A 24,216-nucleotide genomic window follows, 5' to 3' on the forward strand; every position below is an offset into this window, starting at 1 on the left:
GGAGAGAGTTTTTAAATTCCTCTAACAGAACTACTTCCCTGAGATTCTCATAGCTGAGCTGTATTTTAAGAGCCCTCAGCCACTGGTCAAAATCCAGCTGCTTACTTCTTTCAAACTCCAGATAAGTTTGATTGGCTTGCTTGTTGAGGGTTCTAAATTTTTGGTGATAGGCTTCGAGTACTAATTCATATGCCCCAAGGATAGCATTTTTGGTCAGTTCATAATTTGATGAACTCTCATCTGGGAACAAGGAATAAACCTCATGGGCTTTTCCAGTTAGCTTGCTTTGTAGTAAAAGAGACCAGGTCTCAGCTGACCATTTTAGCTGCCTTGCCAGTTCCTCAAAAGACACAAGAAATTCTTCCACATCTTCCTCATTGAATTTTGGAATTAGTTGAGCGAGTTTTAGCAATTTTGTGCCCAGCCCTGAATTATGCTCCTTCATATTAGCCATGCTTTCACTGGGGTTACTCTGTTTCCCCCTAGTTAACTCAAGCCGTTTCAGCTCTCTTTCTTCGGATTTTTTCTGGAATATTCTTTCTTTCTCTCTCTTCTCTCTCTCATTCCTTCTCCTGTCTTTCTATTTCTTCACGTTCCTTCTGGAAGGCTCTCTCTTTCTCCTTCTCCTGCCTCTCTCTCTCTCTTTCCTGTCTCTCCCTTTCTCTTTCTCTTTCCCTATCTTCTAGTTCAAGTTTCCTTTGTTCCAATTGCATCTTTGCTCACAGTACCCTGTCTAGGTCTGCTTCTAACACTGCTTCTGTTTCTTCAGATTCAAGGGAAAAATGGTTGGCCTTACCAGTTCACACTTCCTAGCCTTGCCACATACAGTGATCCCACACTGCTCAGTCATGTTCTTCAACTCCTCCATAGACAGTGCTTTTAACTTATCACAAGTTACTTCACCTTGGCTCGGAGGGCTACTAGCTTCAGTTGCAGACACGTCAGTATCCAATCACACAACCACAAGAAAACCTATATTAAAATCTTGCTCTTTTTTTGATTGGGAACAATTTGACTTCCCACTTCCAATTTCTCTCGTTTGTCTGTGGATAAAATTCTGGATGCGAGCACCCAAATTTCTATTATGACCAGGTGAGAAAGAGGTCTAGGGTTCCCTTTCAGCCTTCATTTGCTCTTACTATAACAGGATTTTATTTTTAAACACACTGTGTTTTGAGCTCCCCCTTGGTGAATTCTTATTCACCACTTTCCAATTATAAAGTAAAGAAATGAGCACAAACAGGCTTTCTTAGGTTTAAAGAAGAAAAGTGAAATCTATTAGAACTTAAACTTAAACTCTAATTCGGTTCACGCCCACCGATACACGCCGCACCCCACGCTAGCATGCAGACACGATACGCACATGCAAATAGAGACAGAAAAGAGCAGAAGAAAAATAAAGTGGAAAGGTTTGAGGCAATATCTGAAGAGTTTCTTGTTACTGTGCTTCGAGCTCACTGTAGAGTCCTTGCTTTTCATTGGGGCCCAGTATTCTTCTTAAAACTTGTTCACTGTAGGAGACTTTTCTCTCTTGGGGTTCTTGTGTCTTCAATGGATTCCAAAGCTGGTGAGAACGAGATGAGAGCAGACAAGAGAGTTATGTTCTCAATCCAGGAGTCAGGAGCTTTCTGCCTTCAAATACTGTTTCTCCAATTTAAAACTTTTAGTTCAACATTCTGCAACAGCTAGTTAAACTAAACTGGTCTGACCATGTCTGTTTGTGTATTCGGCCATTTTAACAGTTAACCTGGAATGCGAGCTCCTCCATCCTCAATATCTGGTAATCAAAAGTCCATTGTGGATTAAATTGGAGCAGGGAGTAGACCCTTTGTCCTTTCCAATATCTGTTAATATGCAAAAATGTTTCTCCAGCCAAGGATCCATCGTGGATTTTTTAACCAATTCTTTCTTTACTCCAGTAACAGTTTAAAATTAATGTTCATGTGGCAAAATTAATATTCCTCATTCTTGGCAGGTGGGTGCCTGCATGATACTACACTTCAAATGTACTTTATTGACTGTAAAGTGCTTTGGGACACTCTGAGGTTACGAAAGGCTTTAAGATCTTTTACATGCACCAGAACAGATAGATGGGGCATAGCCCTCATCCTGATGACTACCTTCGTGTGCGGCTGTGCGTAGACCCCCAGTATGCAAACTCCAAGTGTCACTACGTGCTGAGGTTCTATCTGTCCCCAGTGTTGCAAAGGATGGGCCTGGTCACATTGCTGCGAACGCTCCATCCAGTTGGACTGTGCCGTACCACCTATCCTTTGTGGAAAGTTTCTGCGGAAAAACACCTTTGACTACCAATCCATCAGGCAGTGGTCTACACGGAATGTCCTCAAGGCCCTACGGGAAAAGGAGACGGTGGATCCTGTCGGATGGTTCCCCGAGCAGACTGCCAAAGACATTTGGCAGAATGCCTCATCACCAGAACTTTCAAACAAGCACCAAGATGTAGCTTGGCTGGTGGTGAGAAGAGCCCTCCCCATCAGATCCTTCCTGCACACCCGGAGTCTCACCCCCTCCGCACACTGCCCTCGAGTGGCTGCGGTGGGGAAGAGACAGTTGCCCACCTCCTTCTGGAATGTGTCTTTGCAAAACAGGTGTGGAAAGAGATGCAGTGGTTTTTGTCGAGGTTCATCCCAAGCAGCTCTGTAACACAGGAGTCTGTGCTCTACGGGCTGTTCCCAGGAACACACACCGAGACAAACATCAACTGCTGCTGGAGGACGATCAATTCAGTGAAAGACATGTTTGGTCTGCCCGAAACTTGCTGGTCTTCCAGCACAAAGAGTTGTCCACAACCGAATGTTGCAGACTGGCACATTCCAAGGTCCAGGACTATGTGCTGAGGGACGCACTAAAGCTTGGGGCAGCTGCAGCAAAGTCTCAATGGGGAAAGACCACTGTGTAAGGTCCCCCCTCACCAAGGTGAACGGAGGGGCTGGATCCATGGAAAACCCCTCGAACTGTAGCCAGAAAATATTTGTTTGCTGTAAAATGTACATGGATTGTAAAATGAAATGGAAGGGTTGTGAGGCAACTCACTCCTGTATTGAAGGAAACTGATCTCCTTTGCACTTTTTGTATTGTCAACTTGGTGCTGTTTTGAACTGTTTTGTAATGTATTTTTTTTTACAGATTTTATGAATAAAGTATATTTTTTGGGGGAAAAAATGCAATGCTGTGCCAGTCAACGTTTTGCCTTTGTCCCAGGGCAGCTTTGTTATTTAATCTCTCCTGCCCTATCAAACATTTTTCCTTTGCTCTCTCCCCCACTCCCTTCCCCTTCACTTGCTAAAAAACCTAATTCTTTTCTAACCTTTGCCAGTTCTGAACAAGGGTCACTGACCTGAAACGTTAACTCTGCTTCTCTCTCCATAGATACTGCCAGACCTGCTGAGTATTTCCAGCACTTTTTGTTTTTGTTTCAGAATTTCAGCATCTGCAGTATTTTGCTTCTATTTTATGGAAATTATTGAGCTTCTTTTCCTGGTAGCTGTTTGTTTCCCATGTTTCACAGCCATACAGCAAGGTACTGAGAACACAGGCCTGATAAACCATCAGCTTGGTCCTAAGGGTCAGCTTGCTGTTATCCCATGTGCACATGGGAAACGAACAGTTACCAGGAAAAGAAGCTCAATAATTTCCATCAACACTGTCTGCGTGCATTATGGGTATATCCTGGCAGGACAAAATCACAAATGTGCCAGTCCTCTCAAAGGCAGAGCTCCCAAGTGCGTTGGCACTAATCAAAAAGAGGCAGGTGGATCGGACACGTCTGCAGGATGGAAGACAGTCGCATACCCAAGGACCTTCTGTATGGTGAGGTAGCCAGGGTCAGACGACCAGTGGGGTGCCCAAAGCTCCGCTTCAAGGATGCTTATAAGCATGACGTGAAGGCCCTAAATGTCGACTATCGCAGCTGGAGTCACTAGCTGATGAAAGAGGGAAATGGCGACACATCCTGCAGACTGGTGTTCACTACCATGAAGACCAGTTGCTACAGTAGCTTGGCAACAGGCGCCAACGTCAAAAACAACAACTCACAGCGTCACTTGGTCGCTTCACGTGCGGCACTTATGGCAGAACCTGCTTCTCAAGGATTGGTCTTCACAGCCATCAACAAAGGTCCACCAAGAGAATACACCCCATCTAAATGGATTGTTTGCTGCATGTCCACCATCTTTCTTAGATGGAAGGATGCCGGTTTGGGATAGAAATGCAATACTTTACCAATGTGTCTCCTGGCTTGCTGTAGTCGTGTGACCTCTACCATGAGGTACTCTGACTGGGGGCAGCCATTACAGTCAGTTTCAATAAAGACAGAGTACAGACCAGACTGGTGTCCTGTGAGCTCGTAACAATGCTTTTTTTTCTCCAAAATATACTTTATTCATAAAAATCAGTAAAAAGTACATCAAAAAACAGTTCCAAACAGCACCAAGTTGACAATACAAAGAGTGCAAAGGAGATCAGTTTCCTTCAATACAGGAGTGAGTTGCCTCACAACCCTTCCATTTCATTTTACATGCCATGTACATTTTGCAGCAAACCCAAATTTTCTGGATATAGCCCGAGAGGTTTCCCATGGGTCCAGCCCTTCAGTTCACTTTGGTGGGGGGACCTTACATAGTGGTCTTTCCCCATTGAGACTTTGCAGCGGCTGCCCCATGCTTTAGTGCGTCCCTCAGCGCATAGTCCTGGACCTTGGAATGTGCCAGTCTGAAACACTCAGTCGTGGACAGCTCTTTGCCCTGGAAGAGAAGCAAGTTTCAGGCGGACCAACGGGTATCTTTCAACGAATTGATAGTCCTCCAGCAGCAGTTGATGTTTATCTCGGTGTGCGTCCCTGGGAACAGCCCGTTGAACACAGACTCCTGTGTTACAGAGCTGCTTGGGATGAACCTCGACAAAAACCACTGCATCTCTTTCCACACCTACTTTGCAAAGACACATTCCAGAAGGAGGTGGGCAACCATCTCTTCCCCACCACAGCCACCTCGAGGGCATTGTGTGGAGGGGGTGAGACTCCAGGCTTGCAGGAAGGATCTGACAGGGAGGGCTCTTCTCACCACCAGCCAAGCTACGTCTTGGTGCTTGTTTGAAAGTTCTGGTGATGAGGAATTCCGCAAAATGACTTTGGCAGTCTGCTAGGGGAACCATCCGACAGGATCCACCATCTCCTTTTCCCGTAGGGCCTTGAGGACATTCCGTGCAGACCATTGCCTGATGGATTGGTGGTCAAGGATGTTTTTCCGCAGAAACATTTCCACGAAGGATAGGTGGTACGGCACGGTCCAACTGGATGGAGCGTTCCACGGCAATGTGACCAGGCCCATCCTTCGTAACACCGGGTACAGATAGAACCTCAGCACGTAGTGACACTTGGTGTGTGTGTACTGGGGATCTACGCACAGCTTGATGCAGCCGCACACGAAGGAGGTCATCAGGATGAGGGCGACGTTGGGTACATTTTTCCCGCCCTTATCCAGAGGTTTGAACATCGTGTCCCTCCGGACCCAGTCCATTTTGGATCCCCATATGAAGCGGAAAATGGCTCGGGTGACCACCACAGTGCAGGACTGGGGTATGGGCCAGACCTGCGCCACGTACAGCAACAACGTGAGCGCCTCGCACCTGATGACCAGGTTCTTACCCACAATGCAGAGAGATCGCTCCCACATGCTCAGTTTATGGAGTATCCTGGCTACTCGCTCCTTCCAGGTTTTGGTGCACACCCCGGCCCTTCCAAACCATATCCCCAGCACCTTCAGATAGTCTGAACTGATGGTGAAGGGGACAAAGGATCGGTCATCCCAAAGAACATGGCCTCGCTCTTGCCATGGTTAACTTTGGCTCCCGAGGCCAGTTCGAACTGGTCGCAGATGCTCATCAGTCTGCTCACAGACAACGGGTCCGAGCAGAAGATGGCGACGTCATCCATGTACAGGGAGGTTTTAACCTGAGTGCCTCCGCTGCCTGGGATTGTCACCCCTCTTATGCCCGCATCCTTCCTAATAGACTCAGCAAATGGTTCAATATAGCAAACAAACAAGACAGGGGAGAGAGGACAGCCCTGTCTGACTCCAGATTGGATCGGGAAACTTTCTGATTCCCACCCATTGATTGAGACTGAGCTACTGATGTTTGTGTAAATCAGTCTGATCCAATTGCAGATTCCCTCCCCAAACCCCATTTTGGAAAGCACGTCCATCATGTAGCTGTGCGATATCCTGAGCTCGTAACAATGCCAACCACCTATTGTCAAATGTCGCCATCCAGAAATCGCTAGTGCAACTGTTATGGGGCAAAAAATACCATACCATACTGCTTATCAATGCTTTCAGTAATGTCACACACTACTTGTGAACGATTAACTCGTAACTCAAAATAGCTCAATTCAGCTAAACTATTAGAGCCATGCACTATCACTGTAGGGACGGTGAGTGTGTAGGGTCACTAACTTCTGGCAGGATGTATTCATCCCATGAGGTTTCAACCCATGCCCTCCTCCCTCAACTGCCCCAGCCCCCAGGATATCCCCATTGGCCACAATGCATGTCCATCTTCCAGGCACCCTGACTTACCATGGTCAATTGGAAAGCAAGCAGACTCTTTGTAACTTCATTGGTTGATTCTTGACTATCAGTCAAGCAGCCTTTTCTTTTCCATCACTGACGTTTTTATAATTAATAAACAAAAGTGTTGAAAGAATTTTTTTAATACTCCTATAATTTTTCTCCTGGGTTGTTCCCCGCAACATCCTGGAGATTAATCGTCAATTCATGGAGATTCGGGGACAATCCTAGGAGTGTGCAATATTTCCGAATGTACCTGAAGGCTCTGTGTGGCTCAAGGATCTGAAGAACAAACAGTGGGAGGTTGAGTGATGTTAGTTGCAGTGACCAATGTAAATGTCTCTTGTCAGTAAACAGTGGATGGAAACTCTCCATTCAGATCACAATGTAACTCTAACAACAAGGATTGTCAAATTGCCAGCTATCTGCGTTGTCAGTCCTCCAGTTATCCCTGATACGTCAGTGTAATCAGTCATTCCAAGTGTTGCATTTGAACCCCTCTTTTCCAAGCTCTCTGACTTTCATGACCAATTATAAGACAAAAGCAGTCTCGGCGACAGAGTGCACACAGCCTAATTGAATACAGTGCTTATAATTCCCAACAGAGTTTCTCGGCATTGATTATATAGTTTTTCATTCTTTCTGTATATTAATTGACTGTAGAGTTAATCCATTCTGTGCTGGGTATGGAGAAAGGGCATTGATGAAGTGGGGGATTAACAATTCCATTTTGACCCAAGTATCACCCTGTGGCAAAGTATATCAGATGTTTATTTACTCACAAATAAGTTGGACAAGTTGCTAGTTTTCCTTAAGGAAAGAGGGATGCTCTCAAAAATGGCTGAATAATTACATGCGATGGATAATTAGTCTGTCAGTCAGAACCAGGACTTGATCCTTGACATTTTAACTGTTAGATTACCAATTAGTTGCAAAATTGTTGCACATTGAAGTCAATTTTATTTTTGAAAGGCTTCAGTCTTCAATTGAATCTCCTCTGAGTTGAGTAGAATACCTTGGACAAGTTCCGAGTAGCCTGAACAGAGACTGCAATGGGAAATAATAACAGAAAATAATGAAACATATGTGAAACAATGCTGTTTTTTTCCAAATATGTGTGGAGTTTTATTGCAAAGACAAATAGAATATGGCAATAAATTGATTTTGATAGACTTCACTTCCCAAAAAGCAGTGGATGCTGGAAGTCAATGAATCTTTCAAGACTGAGATTGATAAATTGTTGCTAGGTAAAGATGTCAAGGGATATGGGGCAAAGGTGGGTAAATGGAGTTGAGTTACAGATCAACCATGATCAATATAAATGGCAGAACAAGTTCAAGGCGCTGAATGGCCTCCTCCTGTTCTTAAGAATGTAAGACAAACAAGTCAATAACCAGCTTAACAGGAGTGATGGAAACTGTTTGATATTGATTGTACATTTCTCAACTTTATTGTGATATTAAAGCTCAGTTGAATAAAAGTTGGGGCATTGGTGTGGGGAACTGTTGTGGGGGGGGGGAACCGGGATGGAGGCAATTGAGGCAAGGGGGGGGGGGGGGAGGAATGAGCGAGGGGGCACTGGCTGGGGGAGGGAATGAGGGCAATGTGGGTGCGGGGGGAACTGTCGAGGGGGTTTGGTGGGGAGGGGGCAAATGGGGCCAGGGCAGTGGCATCGGGGTGGGTGTTGGGCACCAGAGGCTGGAGAAGCCTCATGCGCACCCTCCCCCGACCCAGACCCAAATTAACACCACGCACCCCAACACTCCCAGTTATCATGGCCCCAGTTATCATGGTCCCCTGGTTACCATGGCCCCGGTTAGTATGCACCACCCTCACACATGCTCCCCCCCCCCCCCCCCCCCCCCCGGTTGCCATGCATCCTGTTACCATGGCCTCCCCCCTCCCCGGTTGCCATGGATCCTGTTACCATGGCCTCCCCCCTCCCCGGTTGCCATGCATCCTGTTACCATGGCCTCCCCTCTCCCCGGTTGCCATGGATCCTGTTCCAGGGCCTCCCCCCTCCCCGGTTGCCATGCATCCTGTTACCAGGGCCTCCCCTCTCCCCGGTTGCCATGGATCCTGTTACCAGGGCCTCCCCCCGCCCCGGTTGCCATGGATCCTGTTACCATGGCCTCCCCCCTCCCCGGTTGCCATGGATCCTGTTACCAGGGCCTCCCCCTCTCCCCGGTTGCCATGGATCCTGTTACCATGGCCTCCCCCCTCCCCGGTTGCCATGGATCCTGTTACCATGGCCTCCCCCCTCCCCGGTTGCCATGGATCCTGTTACCAGGGCCTCCCCGTCTCCCCGGTTGCCATGCGGCGCTGCCCCGCGGAAGTGGCGTCAGGCGGGGCGGGCTGGAGCTGCAGGCGGAGGCGGAGCGGGGATGATGGCCGGCGGAATGGAGCGGAGCCCGGGCCCGGGCGGCGTGTTCCCTTTTCAGGCGTTGCTGCCTAAGCAGGAGACCGGGGCGTTGGGCTTCGTCAGCCGGCGGCCCGAGAGCGATGGGCGCGGGGTCCTGATCGCGGTGCTGGACTCGGGGGTGGACCCGGGAGCCCCGGGGCTGCAGGTAACGGGGACCCGGACCCGGGGCTGGGGCTGAGCCCGAACACCGCTCCGATCCCTCACCTACCCGCCACTAGCTACCGACCCCCCCCCACTGACACCCCCCGACCCCCCCCCACTGACACTCCCCGACCCCCCCACTGACACCCCCCGACCCCCCCACTGACACCCCCCGACCCCCCCACTGACACCCCCCGACCCCCCCACTGACACCCCCCGACCCCCCCACTGACACCCCCCGACCCCCCCACTGACACCCCCCGACCCCCCCCCACTGACACCCCCCGACCCCCCCCCACTGACACCCCCCGACCCCCCCACTGACACTCCCCGACCCCCCCCCCACCACTGACACCCCCCCGACCCCCCCCCACCACTGACACCCCCCGGCCCCCCCACTGACACCGCCCGACACCCCCCCCACTGACACCCCCCCGACCCCCCCCACTGACACCCCCCGACCCCCCCCACTGACACCCCCAACCCCCCACTGACACCCCCGACCCCCCCCACTGACGCCCCCCGACCCCCCCCCACTGACACCCACCAACCCCCCCACCAACCCCCCCACTGACACCCCCCGACCCCCCCCCACTGACACCCCCCAACCCCCCACTGACACCCCCCGACCCCCCCACTGACACCCCCCGACCCCCCCCACTGACACCCCACGACCCCCCACTGACACCCCCCAACCCCCCACTGACACCCCCCGACCCCCCACTGAAAACCCCGACCCCCCACTGAAAACCCCGACCCCCACTGAAAACCCCGACCCCCCCACTGACAACCCCCGACCCCCCACTGACAACCCCCGACCCCCCACTGACAACCCCCGACCCCCCACTGACAACCCCCGACCTCCCACTGACAACCCCCGACCCCCCCCACTAACCCCCGACCCCCCTCACTAACCCCTGACCCCCCACTGACAACCCCCGACCCCCCCGCCACTGACAACCCCCACCCCCCTGCCACTGACACCCCCGACCCCCCACTGACACCCCCCGACCCCCCCCACTGACACCCCCCGACCCCCCCCACTGACAACCCCGACCCCCCCGCCACTGACACCCCCCGACCCCCCACTGACACCCCCCGACCCCCCACTGACACCCCCCGACCCCCCACTGACACCCCCCGACCCCCCACTGACACCCCCCGACCCCCCACTGACACCCCCCGACCCCCCACTGACACCCCCCCGACCCCCCCACTGACACCCCCCCCGACCCCCCCACTGACACCCCCCGACCCCCCCACTGACACCCCCCGACCCCCCCACTGACACCCCCCGACCCCCCCACTGACACCCCCCGACCCCCCCACTGACACCCCCCGACCCCCCCACTGACACCCCCCGACCCCCCCACTGACAACCCCCCGACCCCCCCCACTGACAACCCCCCGACCCCCCCACTGACAACCCCCCGACCCCCCCACTGACAACCCCCCGACCCCCCCACTGACAACCCCCCGACCCCCCCACTGACAACCCCCCCGACCCCCCCACTGACAACCCCCCGACCCCCCCACTGACAACCCCCCGACCCCCCCACTGACAACCCCCCGACCCCCCCACTGACAACCCCCCGACCCCCCCACTGACAACCCCCCGACCCCCCCACTGACAACCCCCCGACCCCCCCACTGACAACCCCCCGACCCCCCCACTGACAACCCCCAACCCCCCCACTGACAACCCCCAACCCCCCCACTGACAACCCCCAACCCCCCCACTGACAACCCCCAACCCCCCCACTGACAACCCCCTACCCCCCCACTGACAACCCCCGAACCCCCTCACTAACCCCCGACCCCCGCCGCCACTGACAACCCCGACCCCGCCGCCACTGACAACCCCGACCCCGCCGCCACTGACAACCCCGACCCCCGCCGCCACTGACAACCCCGACCCCCCCGCCACTGACAACCCCGACCCCCCCGCCACTGACAACCCCGACCCCCCCGCCACTGACAACCCCGACCCCCCCGCCACTGACAACCCCGACCCCCCCGCCACTGACAACCCCGACCCCCCCGCCACTGACAACCCCGACCCCCCCGCCACTGACAACCCCGACCCCCCCGCCACTGACAACCCCGACCCCCCCGCCACTGACAACCCCGACCCCCCCGCCACTGACAACCCCGACCCCCCCGCCACTGACAACCCCGACCCCCCCCGCCACTGACAACCCCGACCCCCCCGCCACTGACAACCCCGACCCCCCCGCCACTGACAACCCCGACCCCCCCGCCACTGACAACCCCGACCCCCCCGCCACTGACAACCCCGACCCCCCCGCCACTGACAACCCCGACCCCCCCCGCCACTGACAACCCCGACCCCCCCGCCACTGACAACCCCGACCCCCCCGCCACTGACAACCCCGACCCCCCCGCCACTGACAACCCCGACCCCCCCGCCACTGACAACCCCGACCCCCCCGCCACTGACAACCCCGACCCCCCCGCCACTGACAACCCCGAACTCCCCGCCACTGACAACCCCGACTCCCCCGCCACTGACAACCCCGACTCCCCCGCCACTGACAACCCCGACCCCCCCGCCACTGACAACCCCGACCCCCCCCACTGACAACCCCCGACCCCCCCCACTGACAACCCCCGACCCCCCCCACTGACAACCCCCGACCCCCCCCACTGACAACCCCCGACCCCCCCCACTGACAACCCCCGACCCCCCCCACTGACAACCCCCGACCCCCCCCACTGACAACCCCCGACCCCCCCCCACTGACAACCCCCGACCCCCCCCACTGACAACCCCCGACCCCCCCCCACTGACAACCCCCGACCCCCCCCCACTGACAACCCCCGACCCCCCCCCACTGACAACCCCCGACCCCCCCCACTGACAACCCCCGATCCCCCCCACTGACACTTTCGACCCCCACTGACACTTTCGACCTGCACTGACACCCCCCTCCCCACTGACACCCCCCTCGCCCCACCACCCCCACTGACACCCCACTCCCCCCTCCACCCCCACTGACACCTTCCTCCACCCCCATTGACACACCCTGACCCCCACTAATCCCCCAATAACCCCCAGTAACCCACCCCCCATGGACCCCCCCCCACCCCCACAGACGTCACTACCCCCCCCCCCAACCCCCACTAAACCCTCCCAAACCCCTGATAACTTCTCATTCCCTCCCTCGAACCTGCCCCAGGACCCGATAAACTCCCCCAACTCCCACTAACCTGCCCTGAATCCCAGTACCTTCCCCGGATCCTGTTTAATTCTTCACTGATTCCCCCATTCAAAGCTGATCCTAAATCCCTGCAACTCCATTCCTACCACCCCTGGCAACTCCATGATCTTCCAGTAAAGCGTTATGAGAGAATCTGTAGTTCATTGTTGCTATTACATCTGGAGTCTAAAGTCTTTGTCGGTTAAATTTGAACTTTAGTTGGGGTATAAGGTGTGTGTTAACAACCCCACAGCCAGTTTTGTATCACTGATTTTCACAGACTGTATAATAAGTAAGGAAAGACTGACTTGTATTCATATAGCGCCTTTCATGACCTCAGGACACTGTTGTAACTTAAGAAACACTGCAGATAAATCATGCCTAGCAAGATACCACAAAAAGCAATGTGGTAATGACCAGATAATCTGTTTTAGTGATGTTGGTTGAGGGACGAATATTGGCCCCAGGACACCAGGGATAACTCCCCTGCTCTTCTTTGAAATAGCGCCATGGGATCTTTTACATCCACCTACGAGTGCAAATGGGGCCTTAATTTAATGTCTCACACGAAAGACAGCACCTCTGACATTGCAGTGCTGCCTCAATACTACAGTGTGTAGTAGATTGTGTGCTCACGTGTCTGGAGTGAGACTTGAAGGTCTGAATTACTGACTCGGGCGAGTGTCCTATCCACTGAGCCAATGCTGGCAGCTCGAGAGATGTGCATTTGTCACTTTGGTCTCACTACTTTGAAATGCCATGGCAAATGGACAACTTAGGCTTCACAGGTCAGATTAGCAGGGTTCGTAGACGGCATATGGCACATGGGTGATCATCAGCACACACTCGTATTAATGACATATTCTGTAGAATCATAGAATGATATGATACAGAGGGAGGCCATTCAGCCTATCTTGTCTGCCTATGCTGATAGATAGGTGGAATCAGGGAGCGGACTGTTAATATTGCCTTCACATGTTCACAGTGATGCTTTCCCAGATAATTTGAACTCCAATAATGCTGGTACTTATTTCTTTGCATGTCACAAAGCGATATAGACTCCCGATATGCTATCTAGATTCTGCAGGGCCCCTGGCAGCTCTTGTCTGACAATTGCAGTGATCGAAATAGGACAGGAAGAAGGTGATGAGGTGCTGTTAACATGGATAATTGAACAGTGTTGGTCGGACATTGTATTAAGAAAATCTCTTGGCGAATACTCCTACAGTACTTGGTCTTAGAAAAGTGAGACTTAAAACATTTAGTTGCTGCTTGAAAAAGAAATCCATGTTTGTAGAAATAATGTTTTTTCAAAGGAGCAGCTAAATATTGTAAATTCCAGTCTCTTACTTTATTCCAACATTAAATAATCAGGTATCAAAAAGCATTGTTCTTGATAGGGGAGTGATGGGTGATCTGATCGTGGTCTTTCAAAAGGATTTGATAGGGCAGGTACAGAGGAACTATTTCCACTAATGCTGGAACCAAGAACAGGGGGAGATAAACTTGAAATTAGAGCTAGTCCATCAAACATGAAATCAGGAAGCAGGTAGTAGGAATCTGGAACCCTCTTTCCCAGGAAGCTGTAGCTGCTGAGGTTCAATTGGAGCTTTCAAGACTGAGATTGTTGTTGGGTAAGGGTATTGAGGGATATGGAGTTGCGGGACAGATAGTCCCTGATCTGGTTTGAATGTTGGAGCTGGCTGAATGGCCTCCTGTTCCAAAGACCCCGACCTATTTACCAGTGCAATGTGGTGAGAATTTTCATGGAGAGTTAGGACACAGGGTTGTTGAAGGCTGGAAGCATTTTTTAAAAAACTAAGCATAAAAACACTGGGCTGATTGCTTAGTAATGTTAATTCATGTACAAGATACCCTAGGCATCACTGAACACAGGGAGAGATAGCGGCAGCTGTGCCTGTAATCTGGAGAGAGAATCCTGGTACTGACCCAGAGCAGGTGGGTTGACAGAAAATGATTTGGTCCATTTATTTTCCTTGCCTCGCTGTGCCTGATCGACAATCTGTGACAAGCTGTGAAAACATGCAAACGGAATCTTACACAAAATACATGTGAGCCTAACTGGCAAACCCCATGCCTAGCGGATGATTTATCTGCTGTTATGTTCTCCAAGTTTTACTGTAATAACTTTAAAAACTGCTGGCAAAACAGTCTTTGTCACACCAGTGTCAATGGTAAGGGGTTTTGAAGAGGAGGAGAGGACTGTTCAGGTGGTGCCTTTACTGATTGTGGGTGATGAGCACACTGATGGAGGTATGTTCAATACCCAATAAAACATGGCTTTATTCCATTCAGACCTTTGGTATTTTTATGCTGGGGCTAAAAGAATTAAGTTATAAGGAGAGGTTGCACAGTCTAGGCTCGTATTCTTTTGATACAGAAGATCGAGGGGATGATTGAAATTAAGAGTTTAAGATGGTTAATGGAGTCAGTAGGGTAGGTGAAGAGAAATGATCTCCTCTGGTGGAGAGTCCAGACCAAGGGGCATAACCTTAAAATTAGAGCCAGGCTGTTCTTGGTGATGTCAGGAAACACTTCTTCACACAATGAGGAGTGGAAATCTGGAACTCTTTCCACCCCTCCCCCCCCCCCCCCCCACCACCAAAAATAAAAGCTGCTAAGGCTGGGAGTCAATTAAAAATGTCAAATATTGATAGATTGTTTTTTAGTAATGTTCTTCAGGGTTACAAAACTAAGGTGGATAGATGGAGTTAAGATACAGATCAGCTGTGATCTAATTGAATAGTGGAAAAGGCTCTGGGGCAGAATGGCCTCCTCCTGTTCCTGATAGCCAGCTTGGTGTTTGACATGCACTGAAACTCATTCCAAGTCTTCAGACCAAACTACTGAGAAATTTACATGGGAAAAGTTTCTATTTGTCTGTTATGGAGACCACATTTCCCAGTAGGAACAGAGTCCTTTTAACTAAATCCAGAGAGCTTAAGCAAAGGTTGACAAAAGCAAAGGGTGAAGAACCCTCAAATGGTGTTTAACCAGGTAAAATAGAGCAGTTTGCCTTTTCAAATACTGATCTAGAACATAGAACATTACAGCGCAGTACAGGCCCTTCGGCCCTCGATGTTGCGCCGACCTGTGAAACCATCTGACCTGCACTATTCCAAACCATCTGACCTGCACTATTCCATTTTCATCCATATGTCTATCCAATGACCACTTAAATGCCCTTAAAGTTGGCGAGTCTACTACTGTTGCAGGCAGGGCGTTCCACGCCCCTACTACTCTCTGAGTAAAGAAACTACCTCTGACATCTGTCCTATATCTATCACCCCTCAACTTAAAGCTATGTCCCCTCGTGTTTGCCATCACCATCCGAGGAAAAAGACTCTCACTATCCACCCTATCTAACCCTCTGATTATCTTATATGTCTCTATTAAGTCACCTCTCCTCCTCCTGCTCTCTAACGAAAACAACCTCAAGTCCCTCAGCCTTTCCTCGTAAGACCTTCCCTCCATACCAGGCAACATCCTAGTAAATCTCCTCTGCACCCTTTCCAAAGCTTCCACATCCTTCCTATAATGCGGTGACCAGAACTGCACGCAATACTCCAGGTGCGGCCGCACCAGAGTTTTGTACAGCTGCAGCATGACCTCGTGGCTCCGAAACTCGATCCCCCTACTAATAAAAGCTAACACACCATATGCCTTCTTAACAGCCCTATTAACCTGGGTGGCAACTTTCAGGGATTTATGTACCTGGACACCAAGATCTCTCTGTTCATCTGCACTACCAAGAATCGTCCCATTAGCCCAGTACTCTGCATTCCTGTTACTCCTTCCAAAGTGAATCACCTCACACTTTTCCGCATTAAACTCCATTTGCCATCTCTCAGCCCAGCTCTGCAGCCTATCTATGTCTCTCTGTAACCTACAACATCCTTCGGCACTATCCACAACTCCACCGACCTTCGTGTCATCTGCAAATTTACTAACCCACCCTTCTACACCCTCATCCAGGTCATTTATAAAAATGACAAATAGCAGTGGCCCCAAAACTGATCCTTGCGGTACACCACTAGTAACTAAACCCCAGGATGAACATTTGCCATCAACCACCACCCTCTGTCTTCTTTCAGCTAGCCAATTTCTGATCCAAAGCACTAAATCACCTTCAATCCCATACTTCTGTATTTTCTGCAATAGCCTACCGTGGGGAACCTTATCAAACGCCTTACTGAAATCCATATACACCACATCCACGGCTTTACCCTCATCCACCTGTTTGGTCACCTTCTCAAAAAACTCAATAAGGTTTGTGAGGCACGACCTACCCTTTACAAAACCGTGCTGACTATCGCTAATGAACTTATTCTTTTCAAGATGATTATAAATCCTATCTCTCATAACCTTTTCCAACATTTTACCCACAACCGAAGTAAGGCTCACAGGTCTATAATTACCAGGGCTGTCTCTACTCCCCTTCTTAAACAAGGGGACAACATTTGCTATCCTCCAGTCTTCCGGCACTATTCCTGTCGACAATGACGACATAAAGATCAAGGACAAAGGCTCTGCAATCTCCTCCCTGGCTTCCCAGAGAATCCTAGGATAAATCCCATCTGGCCCAGGGGACTTATCTATTTTCACACTTTCCAAAATTGCTAACACCTCCTCCTTGTGAACCTCAATCCCATCTAGCCTAGTAGCCTGAATCTCAGTATTCTCCTCGACAACATTTTCTTTCTCTACTGTAAATACTGACGAAAAATATTCATTTAACGTTTCCCCTATCTCCTCTGATTCCACACACAACTTCCCACTACTATCCTTGATTGGCCCTAATCTAACTCTAGTCATTCTTTTATTCCTGATATACCTATAGAAAGCCTTTGGGTTTTCCTTGATCCTATCCACCAATGACTTCTCGTATCCTCTCCTCGCTCTTCTTAGCTCTCCCTTTAGATCCTTCCTGGCTAGCTTGTAACTCTCAAGCGCCCTAACTGAGCCTTCACGTCTCATCCTAACATAAGCCTTCTTCTTCCGCTTGACAAGCGCTTCAACTTCTTTAGTAAACCACGGCTCCCTCGCTCGACAACTTCCTCCCTGCCTGACAGGTACATACTTATCAAGGACATGCAGTAGCTGCTCCTTGAATAAGCTCCACATTTCGATTGTGCCCATCCCCTGCAGTTTCCTTCCCCATCTTACGCATCCTAAATCTTGCCTAATCGCATCATAATTTCCTTTCCCCCAGCTATAATTCTTGCCCTGCGGTATATACCTGTCCCTGCCCATCGCTAAGGTAAACCTAACCGAATTGTGATCACTATCACCAAAGTGCTCACCTACATCTAAATCTAACACCTGGCCGGGTTCATTACCCAGTACCAAATCCAATGTGGCATCGACCCTGGTTGGCCTGTCTACATACTGTGTCAGAAAACCCTCCTGCACACACTGGACAAAAACTGACCCATCTAAAGTACTCGAACTATAGTATTTCCAGTCAATATTTGGAAAGTTAAAGTCTCCCATAACAACTACCCTGTTACTCTCGCTCCTGTCGAGAATCATCTTCGCTATCCTTTCCTCTACATCTCTGGAACTATTCGGAGGTCTATAGAAAACTCCCAACAGGGTGACCTCTCCTCTCCTGTTTCTAACCTCGGCCCATACTACTTCAGTAGACGAGTCCTCAAACGTCCTTTCTGCCGCCGTAATACTCTCCTTGATTAACAATGCCACACCCCCCTCTCTTTTACCATCTTCTCTGTTCTTACTGAAACATCTAAATCCCGGAACCTGCAACATCCATTCCTGTCCCTGCTCTACCCATGTCTCCGAAATGGCCACAACATCGAGATCCCAGGTACCAACCCGTGCTGCAAGCTCACCCACCTTATTCCGGATGCTCCTGGCGTTGAAGTAGACACACTTTAAACCAAGTTCTTGCTTGCCAGTGCCCTCTTGCGTCCTTGTAACCTTATCCCTGACCTCACTACTCTCAACATCCTGTACACTAGAACTACAATTTAGGTTCCCATCCCCCTGCTGAATTAGTTTAAACCCCCCCGAAGAGCACTAGCAAATCTCCCCCCCAGGATATTGGTACCCCTCTGGTTCAGGTGAAGACCATCCTGTTTGTAGAGGTCCCACCTACCCCAGAAAGAGCCCCAATTATCCAGGAAACCAAAACTCTCCCTCCTGCACCATCCCTGCAGCCACGTGTTCAACTCCTCTCTCTCCCTATTCCTCGCTTCGCTAGCACGTGGCACGGGCAACAACCCAGAGATAACAACTCTGGTTGTTCTCGCTCTAAGCTTCCACCCTAGCTCCCTGAATTTCTTCCTTAAATCCCCATCTCTCTTCCTACCTATGTCGTTGGTGCCTATGTGGACCACGACTTGGGGCTGCTCCCCCTCCCCCTTAAGGATCCCAAAAACACGATCCGAGACATCACGAACCCTGGCACCTGGGAGGCAACACACCAACCGTGAGTCTCTCTCGTTCCCACAGAACCTCCTATCTGTTCCACTAACTATGGAGTCCCCAATGACTAATGCTCTGCTCCTCTTCCCCCTTCCCTTCTGAGCAACAGGGACAGACTCTGTGCCAGAGACCTGTACCCCATTGCTTACCCCTGGTAAGTCGTCCCCCCCAACAGCATCCAAAACAGTATACCTGTTGTTGAGGGAAACGGCCACAGGGGATCCCTGCACTGCCTGCTGTTTCCCTCCCCTGTCTTTGCTTCAATACTCACAAGTAGTGTTTCCGGTTCGAAAAATTCTCTTCCAACTTCCTGACCATATTTATTTTTGTCAGTGTTCTTTATTCTACTCATCTCACTTTCCAAGTGGCATTGAGTTCTTACTCCCCATTTCAATAACCTCCCTATCTCTGTAAGCTCCTCCATCCCTACACCCCTCCAAGATCTCTGCGCTCCTCCAGTTCTGGCCTTTGGCGCAGTCCCAATTTTCATTGATGACCATGCATTCAGCTGTCTAGGCCCAAAGTGTTGGAATTGCCTCCCTAAACTACTCTGCCTCTTCGCCCTTCTCTCCTGTCTTAAGATGCATTTTAAAACCTAAGATGTGGACAAACATAATTGCTGTAGAGAGAGTACAGAGGAGGTTTACAAAAATGTTGCCAGGGCTTGAAAATTGCAGCTATGAGGAAAGACTGGTTAGGCTAGAGTTGTTTTCCTTAGAAGAGAGGAGGCTGAGGGGTGACTTAATTGAGGTGTACAAAATTATGAGGGGCCTAGATAGAGTAGCCAGGAAGGACCTGTTTCCCCTAGCGGAGAGATCAATTACCAGGGGGCACAGATTTAAGATGATTGACAGAAGGATTAGAGGAGACATGAGGAAAAACCTTTTCACCCAGAGGGTGATGGGTGTCTGGAATTCACTGCCAGGTGGAGGCAGAAATTCTCAACTCATTTAAAAAGTACCTGGACATGCACCCGGAGTGCTATAACCTGCAAGACTACAGACCAGGTGCTGGAAGTTGGGATTAGATTGGGGGGGCTAGTCTTTTCAGCCAGCGTAGACATGATGGGCTGAATGACTTCTTCCTGTGCTATAACTTTTTTTTTACTTATTCATGGGATGTGGGCGTCACTGGCTAGGCCAGCATTTTTGCCCATCCCGAATTGTCCTTGAGAAGGTGGTGATGGCGAGCTGCCTTCTTGAACCGCTGCAGTCCATGTGGGGTAGGTACACCCACAGTGCTGTTAGGAAGGGAGTTCCAGGATTTTGAACCAGCGACAGTGAAGGAACAGCGATATAGTTCCAAGTCAGGATGGTGTGTGACTTGGAGGGGAACTTGCAGGTGGTGGTGTTCCCATGCATTTACTGTCCTTGTCCCTCTAGTTGGTAGAGGTCGTGGGTTTTGAAGGTGCTGTCGAAGGAGCCTTGGTGCATTGCTGCAGTGCATCTTGTAGATGGTACACACTGCTGCCACAGTGCGTCGGTGGTGGAGGGAGTGAATGTTTGTGGATGGGGTGCCAATCAAGCAGGCTGCTTTGTCCTGGATGGTGTCGGCTTATTGAGTGTTGTTGGAGCTGCGCCCATCCAGGCAAGTGGAGAGTATTCCATCACATAATAAGAACAAAAAATGCTGGAAATACTCAGCAGGTCTGGCAGCATCTGTGGAGAGAGAAGCAGAGTTAACGTTTCAGGTCAGTGACCCTTCTTCAGAACTAGCAAATATTAGAAATGTAAAAGGTTATATGCAAGTAAAGCGGGGTTGGGGCAAGAGAGAACAAAGGAGGTGTAAATAGGACAAGGTCACAGAATAGCTGACCAGAAGGTCGTAGAGCAAAGGCAAATAATATGTTAATGGTGTGTTGAAAGACAAAGCATTAGTACAGATAGGGTGTTAATGGACTGAAAATTGAACAGCCGCAAGTACAAACATGAAAAAAACAGTGGGTAAGCAAACTGAACAAATTAAGATGAAATAAAATAAAATAAACACAAAAAAATGTTTTTAAATGTTCAGACTGAACATTGAGTTCAATAATTTCAGAGCATGACGGGCCCCCCATTTTACTTTTTAGGTTTTTTTTCCTTTTTTGATATATTTTTAAATTTTTTTTGTTTGTTTTATTTTATTTCATCTTAGTTTGTTCAGTTTGCCTATCCATTTTTTTTTTCATGTTTGTACTTGCGGCTGTTCAATTTATTCATACCTTCTCCTTTGTTATCTCTTGCTCCACCCCCACTTTATTTGCATATAACCTTTTACATTTCTAATATTTACCAGTTCTGAAGTAGGGTCACTGACCTGAAACGTCAACTCTGCTTCTCTCTCCACAGATGCTGCCAGACCTGCTGAGTATTTCCAGCATTTCTTGTTTTTATTTCAGATTTCCAGCATCCGCAGTATTTTGCTTTTATTTTAGTATTCCATCACATTCCTGACTTGTTCCTTGTAGATGGTGGACAGGCTTTGGGCAGTCAGGAGGTGAGTTACTCGCCGCAGGATTCCTGGCCTCTGACCTGCTCTTGTAGCCATGGTATTGATATGGCTACTCCAGTTCAGTTTCTGGTCAGTGGTAGCCCCTAGGATGTTGATAGTGGGGGATTCGGCGATAGTAATGCCATTGAATGTCAAGGGGAGATGGTTAGATTCTCTCTTGTTGGAGATGGTCACTGCCTGGCACTTGTGTGGCGCGAATGTTACTTGCCACTTATCAGCCCAAGCCTGGATATTGTCCAGGTCTTGCTGCATTTCTGCATGGACTGCTTCAGTATCTGAGGAGTCACGAATGGTGCTGAACATTGTGCAATCATCAGCGAACATTGTCACATCTGACCTTATGATTGAAGGAAGGTCATTGATGAAGCAGCTGAAGATGGTTGGGCCTAGGTCACTACCCCGAGGAACTCCTGCAGTGCTGTCCTGGAGCTCAGATGATTGACCTCCAACAGCCACAACCATCATCTTCTGCATTAGGTATGACTCCAACCAGCAGAGAGTTTTTCCCGATTCCCATTGACTTCAGTTTTGCTAGGGCTCATTGATGCCATACTCGGTGAAATGCTGCCTTGATGTCAAGGGCTGTCATTCTCATCTCACCTCACCTTTTGAGTTTGGCTCTTTTGTCCATCTTTGAACCAAGGCTGTAATGAGATCAAGAACTGAGTGGGCCTGGCAGAACCCAAACTGCGCGTTACTGAGCAGGTTATTGCTAAGCAAGTGCCGCTTGATGGCACTGTTAATGACCCCTTCCATCACTTCACTGATGATTGAGAGTAGACTGATGGGGCAGTAATTGGCCGGGTTGAACTTGTACTGCTTTTTGTGTACAGGACATACCTGGGCAATTTTCCACATTGCCAGATAGATGCCAGTGTTGTAGCTATACTGGAACAGCTTGGCTAGGGGTGCGGCAAGTTCTGGAGCACTGGTCTTCAGTACTATTGCCGGAATATTGTCAGGGCCCGTAGCTTTTGCAGTATCCAGTGCCTTCAGTCGTTTCTTGATATCACGCGGAGTGAATCGAATTGGCTGAAGTCTGGCATCTGTGATGCTGGGGACTTCAGGAAGAGACCTAGATGGATCATCAACCCGGCACTTCTGGCTGAAGATTGTTGCAAATGCTTCAGCCTTATCTATCGTACTAATGTGCTGGGCTCTCCCATCATTGATGATGGGGATATTTGTGGAGCCACTTCCTCCAGTTAGTTGTTTAATTGTCCACCACCATTCACGGCTGGATGTGACAGGACTTCAGAGCTTAGATGTGATCCCTTGGTTATGGGATCGCTTAGCTCTGTCTATCGCATGCTGCTTACGCAGTTTGGCGTGCAAGTAGTCCTGGGTTGTAGCATCACCAGGTTGACACCTCATTTTGAGGTCTGCCTGGTGCTGCTCCTGGCATGCCCACCTGCACTCTTCATTGAACTAGGGTTGGTCTCCTGGATGAATGGTAATGGTAGAGTGTGGGATATGCCGGGCCATGAGGTTACAGATTGTGGTTGAGTACAATTCTGCTGCTGCTGATGGCCCGCAGTGCCTCATGGATGTCCAGTTTTGCATTGCTAGATTTGTTCGAAATCTATCCCATTTAGCAAGGTGGTATAGCCACACAACACAATGGAGAGTATCCTCAATGTGAAGGCGGGACTTCGTCTCCACAAGGACTGTGCGGTAGTCACTCCTACCAATGCTGTCAGGAACAGATGCATCTGCGGCAGGTAGATTGGTGAGGACGAGATCAAGTTGGTTTTTCCCTCTTGTTGGTTCCCTCACCGCCTGCCACTTACCCAGTATGGCAGCTATGTCCTTCAGGACTCAGCCAGCTCGGTCAGTCATGGTGCTACCGAGCCACTCTTGGTGATGGACATTAAAGTCCCCCACCCAGAGTACATTATGCACCCTTGCCACCCTCAGTGCTTCCTCCAAGTGGTGTTCAACATGGAGGAGTACTAACTCATCAGCTGAGGGAGGGCGGTAGATGGTAATCAGCAGGAGGTTTCCTTGCCTATGTTTGACCTGATGCCATGAGACTTCGTGGGGTCCAGAGTCAATTTTGAGGACTCCCAGGGCAACTCCCTCCCAACTGTATACCACAGTGCCGCCACCTCTGTTGGGTCTGTCCTACCGGTGGGACAGGACATACCCGGGATAGTGATGGCAGTGTCTGGGACATTGTCTGTAAGGTGTGATTCCGTGAGTATGACTACGTCAGGCTGTTGCTTGACTGGTCTCTGGGACAGTTTTCCCAACTTTGGCAAAGGCCCCCAGATGTTATTAAGGAGGACTTTGCAGGGTCGACAGGGCTGGTTTTGACATTGTCGTTTCCAGTGCCGAGGTTGATGCCGGGTGGTCCATCCAGCTTCTTTCTTTTTTATTGACTTCGTAGCGGTTAGATACAACTGAGTGGCTTGCTGGGCCATTTCAGAGGGCATCTGAGAGTCAATCACATTGCTGTGGGTCTGGAGTCACATGTAGGCCAGACCAGGTAAGGACAGCTGATTTCCTTCCCTTAAGGACATTAGTGAACCTGATGGGTTTTTACAACAATCGACAATGGTTTCATGGCCATCATTAGACTAGCTTTTATTTCCAGATTTATTAATTGAATTCAAATTCCACCTTCTGCTGTAGATTCAAACCATGCCCCTAGAGCAATACTCTGGGTCTCTGGGTTACTAGTCCAGTGACAATACCATTACGCCACCGCCTCCCCGTTCTATGGCTCTAACTCTGACTAATTTTTGGCCACTTGCCCTAATCGCTCTCTGTGTGGCTTGGTCTCCGATTTTGTTTCATAATGCTTCTGTGAAGCATCATGGGATGTTTTGCTACATTTAAAGATGGGATATAAATGCAAATTGTTGTTTGTATTGATTCAGTA

At 50.1% G+C, this 24,216-nt stretch overlaps 1 protein-coding gene across 1 annotated transcript in view; it reads left to right on the forward strand.

Annotated features, from left to right (window-relative positions):
- The first annotated feature begins 8,937 nt into the window (after window positions 1-8,937).
- Window positions 8,938-24,216, forward strand: part of LOC137377474 (tripeptidyl-peptidase 2-like) — a 147,861-nt gene continuing 132,582 nt past the window's right edge. Inside the window, exon 1 of the mRNA XM_068047097.1 lies at window positions 8,938-9,154. Coding sequence (XP_067903198.1) covers window positions 8,972-9,154 — 183 coding nt within the window. The 5' untranslated portion in view covers window positions 8,938-8,971. The remainder of the gene's footprint in view (window positions 9,155-24,216) is intronic.

The sequence above is a fragment of the Heterodontus francisci genome, chromosome 15 (genome assembly GCF_036365525.1).
Source record: "Heterodontus francisci isolate sHetFra1 chromosome 15, sHetFra1.hap1, whole genome shotgun sequence".
NCBI classification, from domain to species: domain Eukaryota; kingdom Metazoa; phylum Chordata; class Chondrichthyes; order Heterodontiformes; family Heterodontidae; genus Heterodontus; species Heterodontus francisci.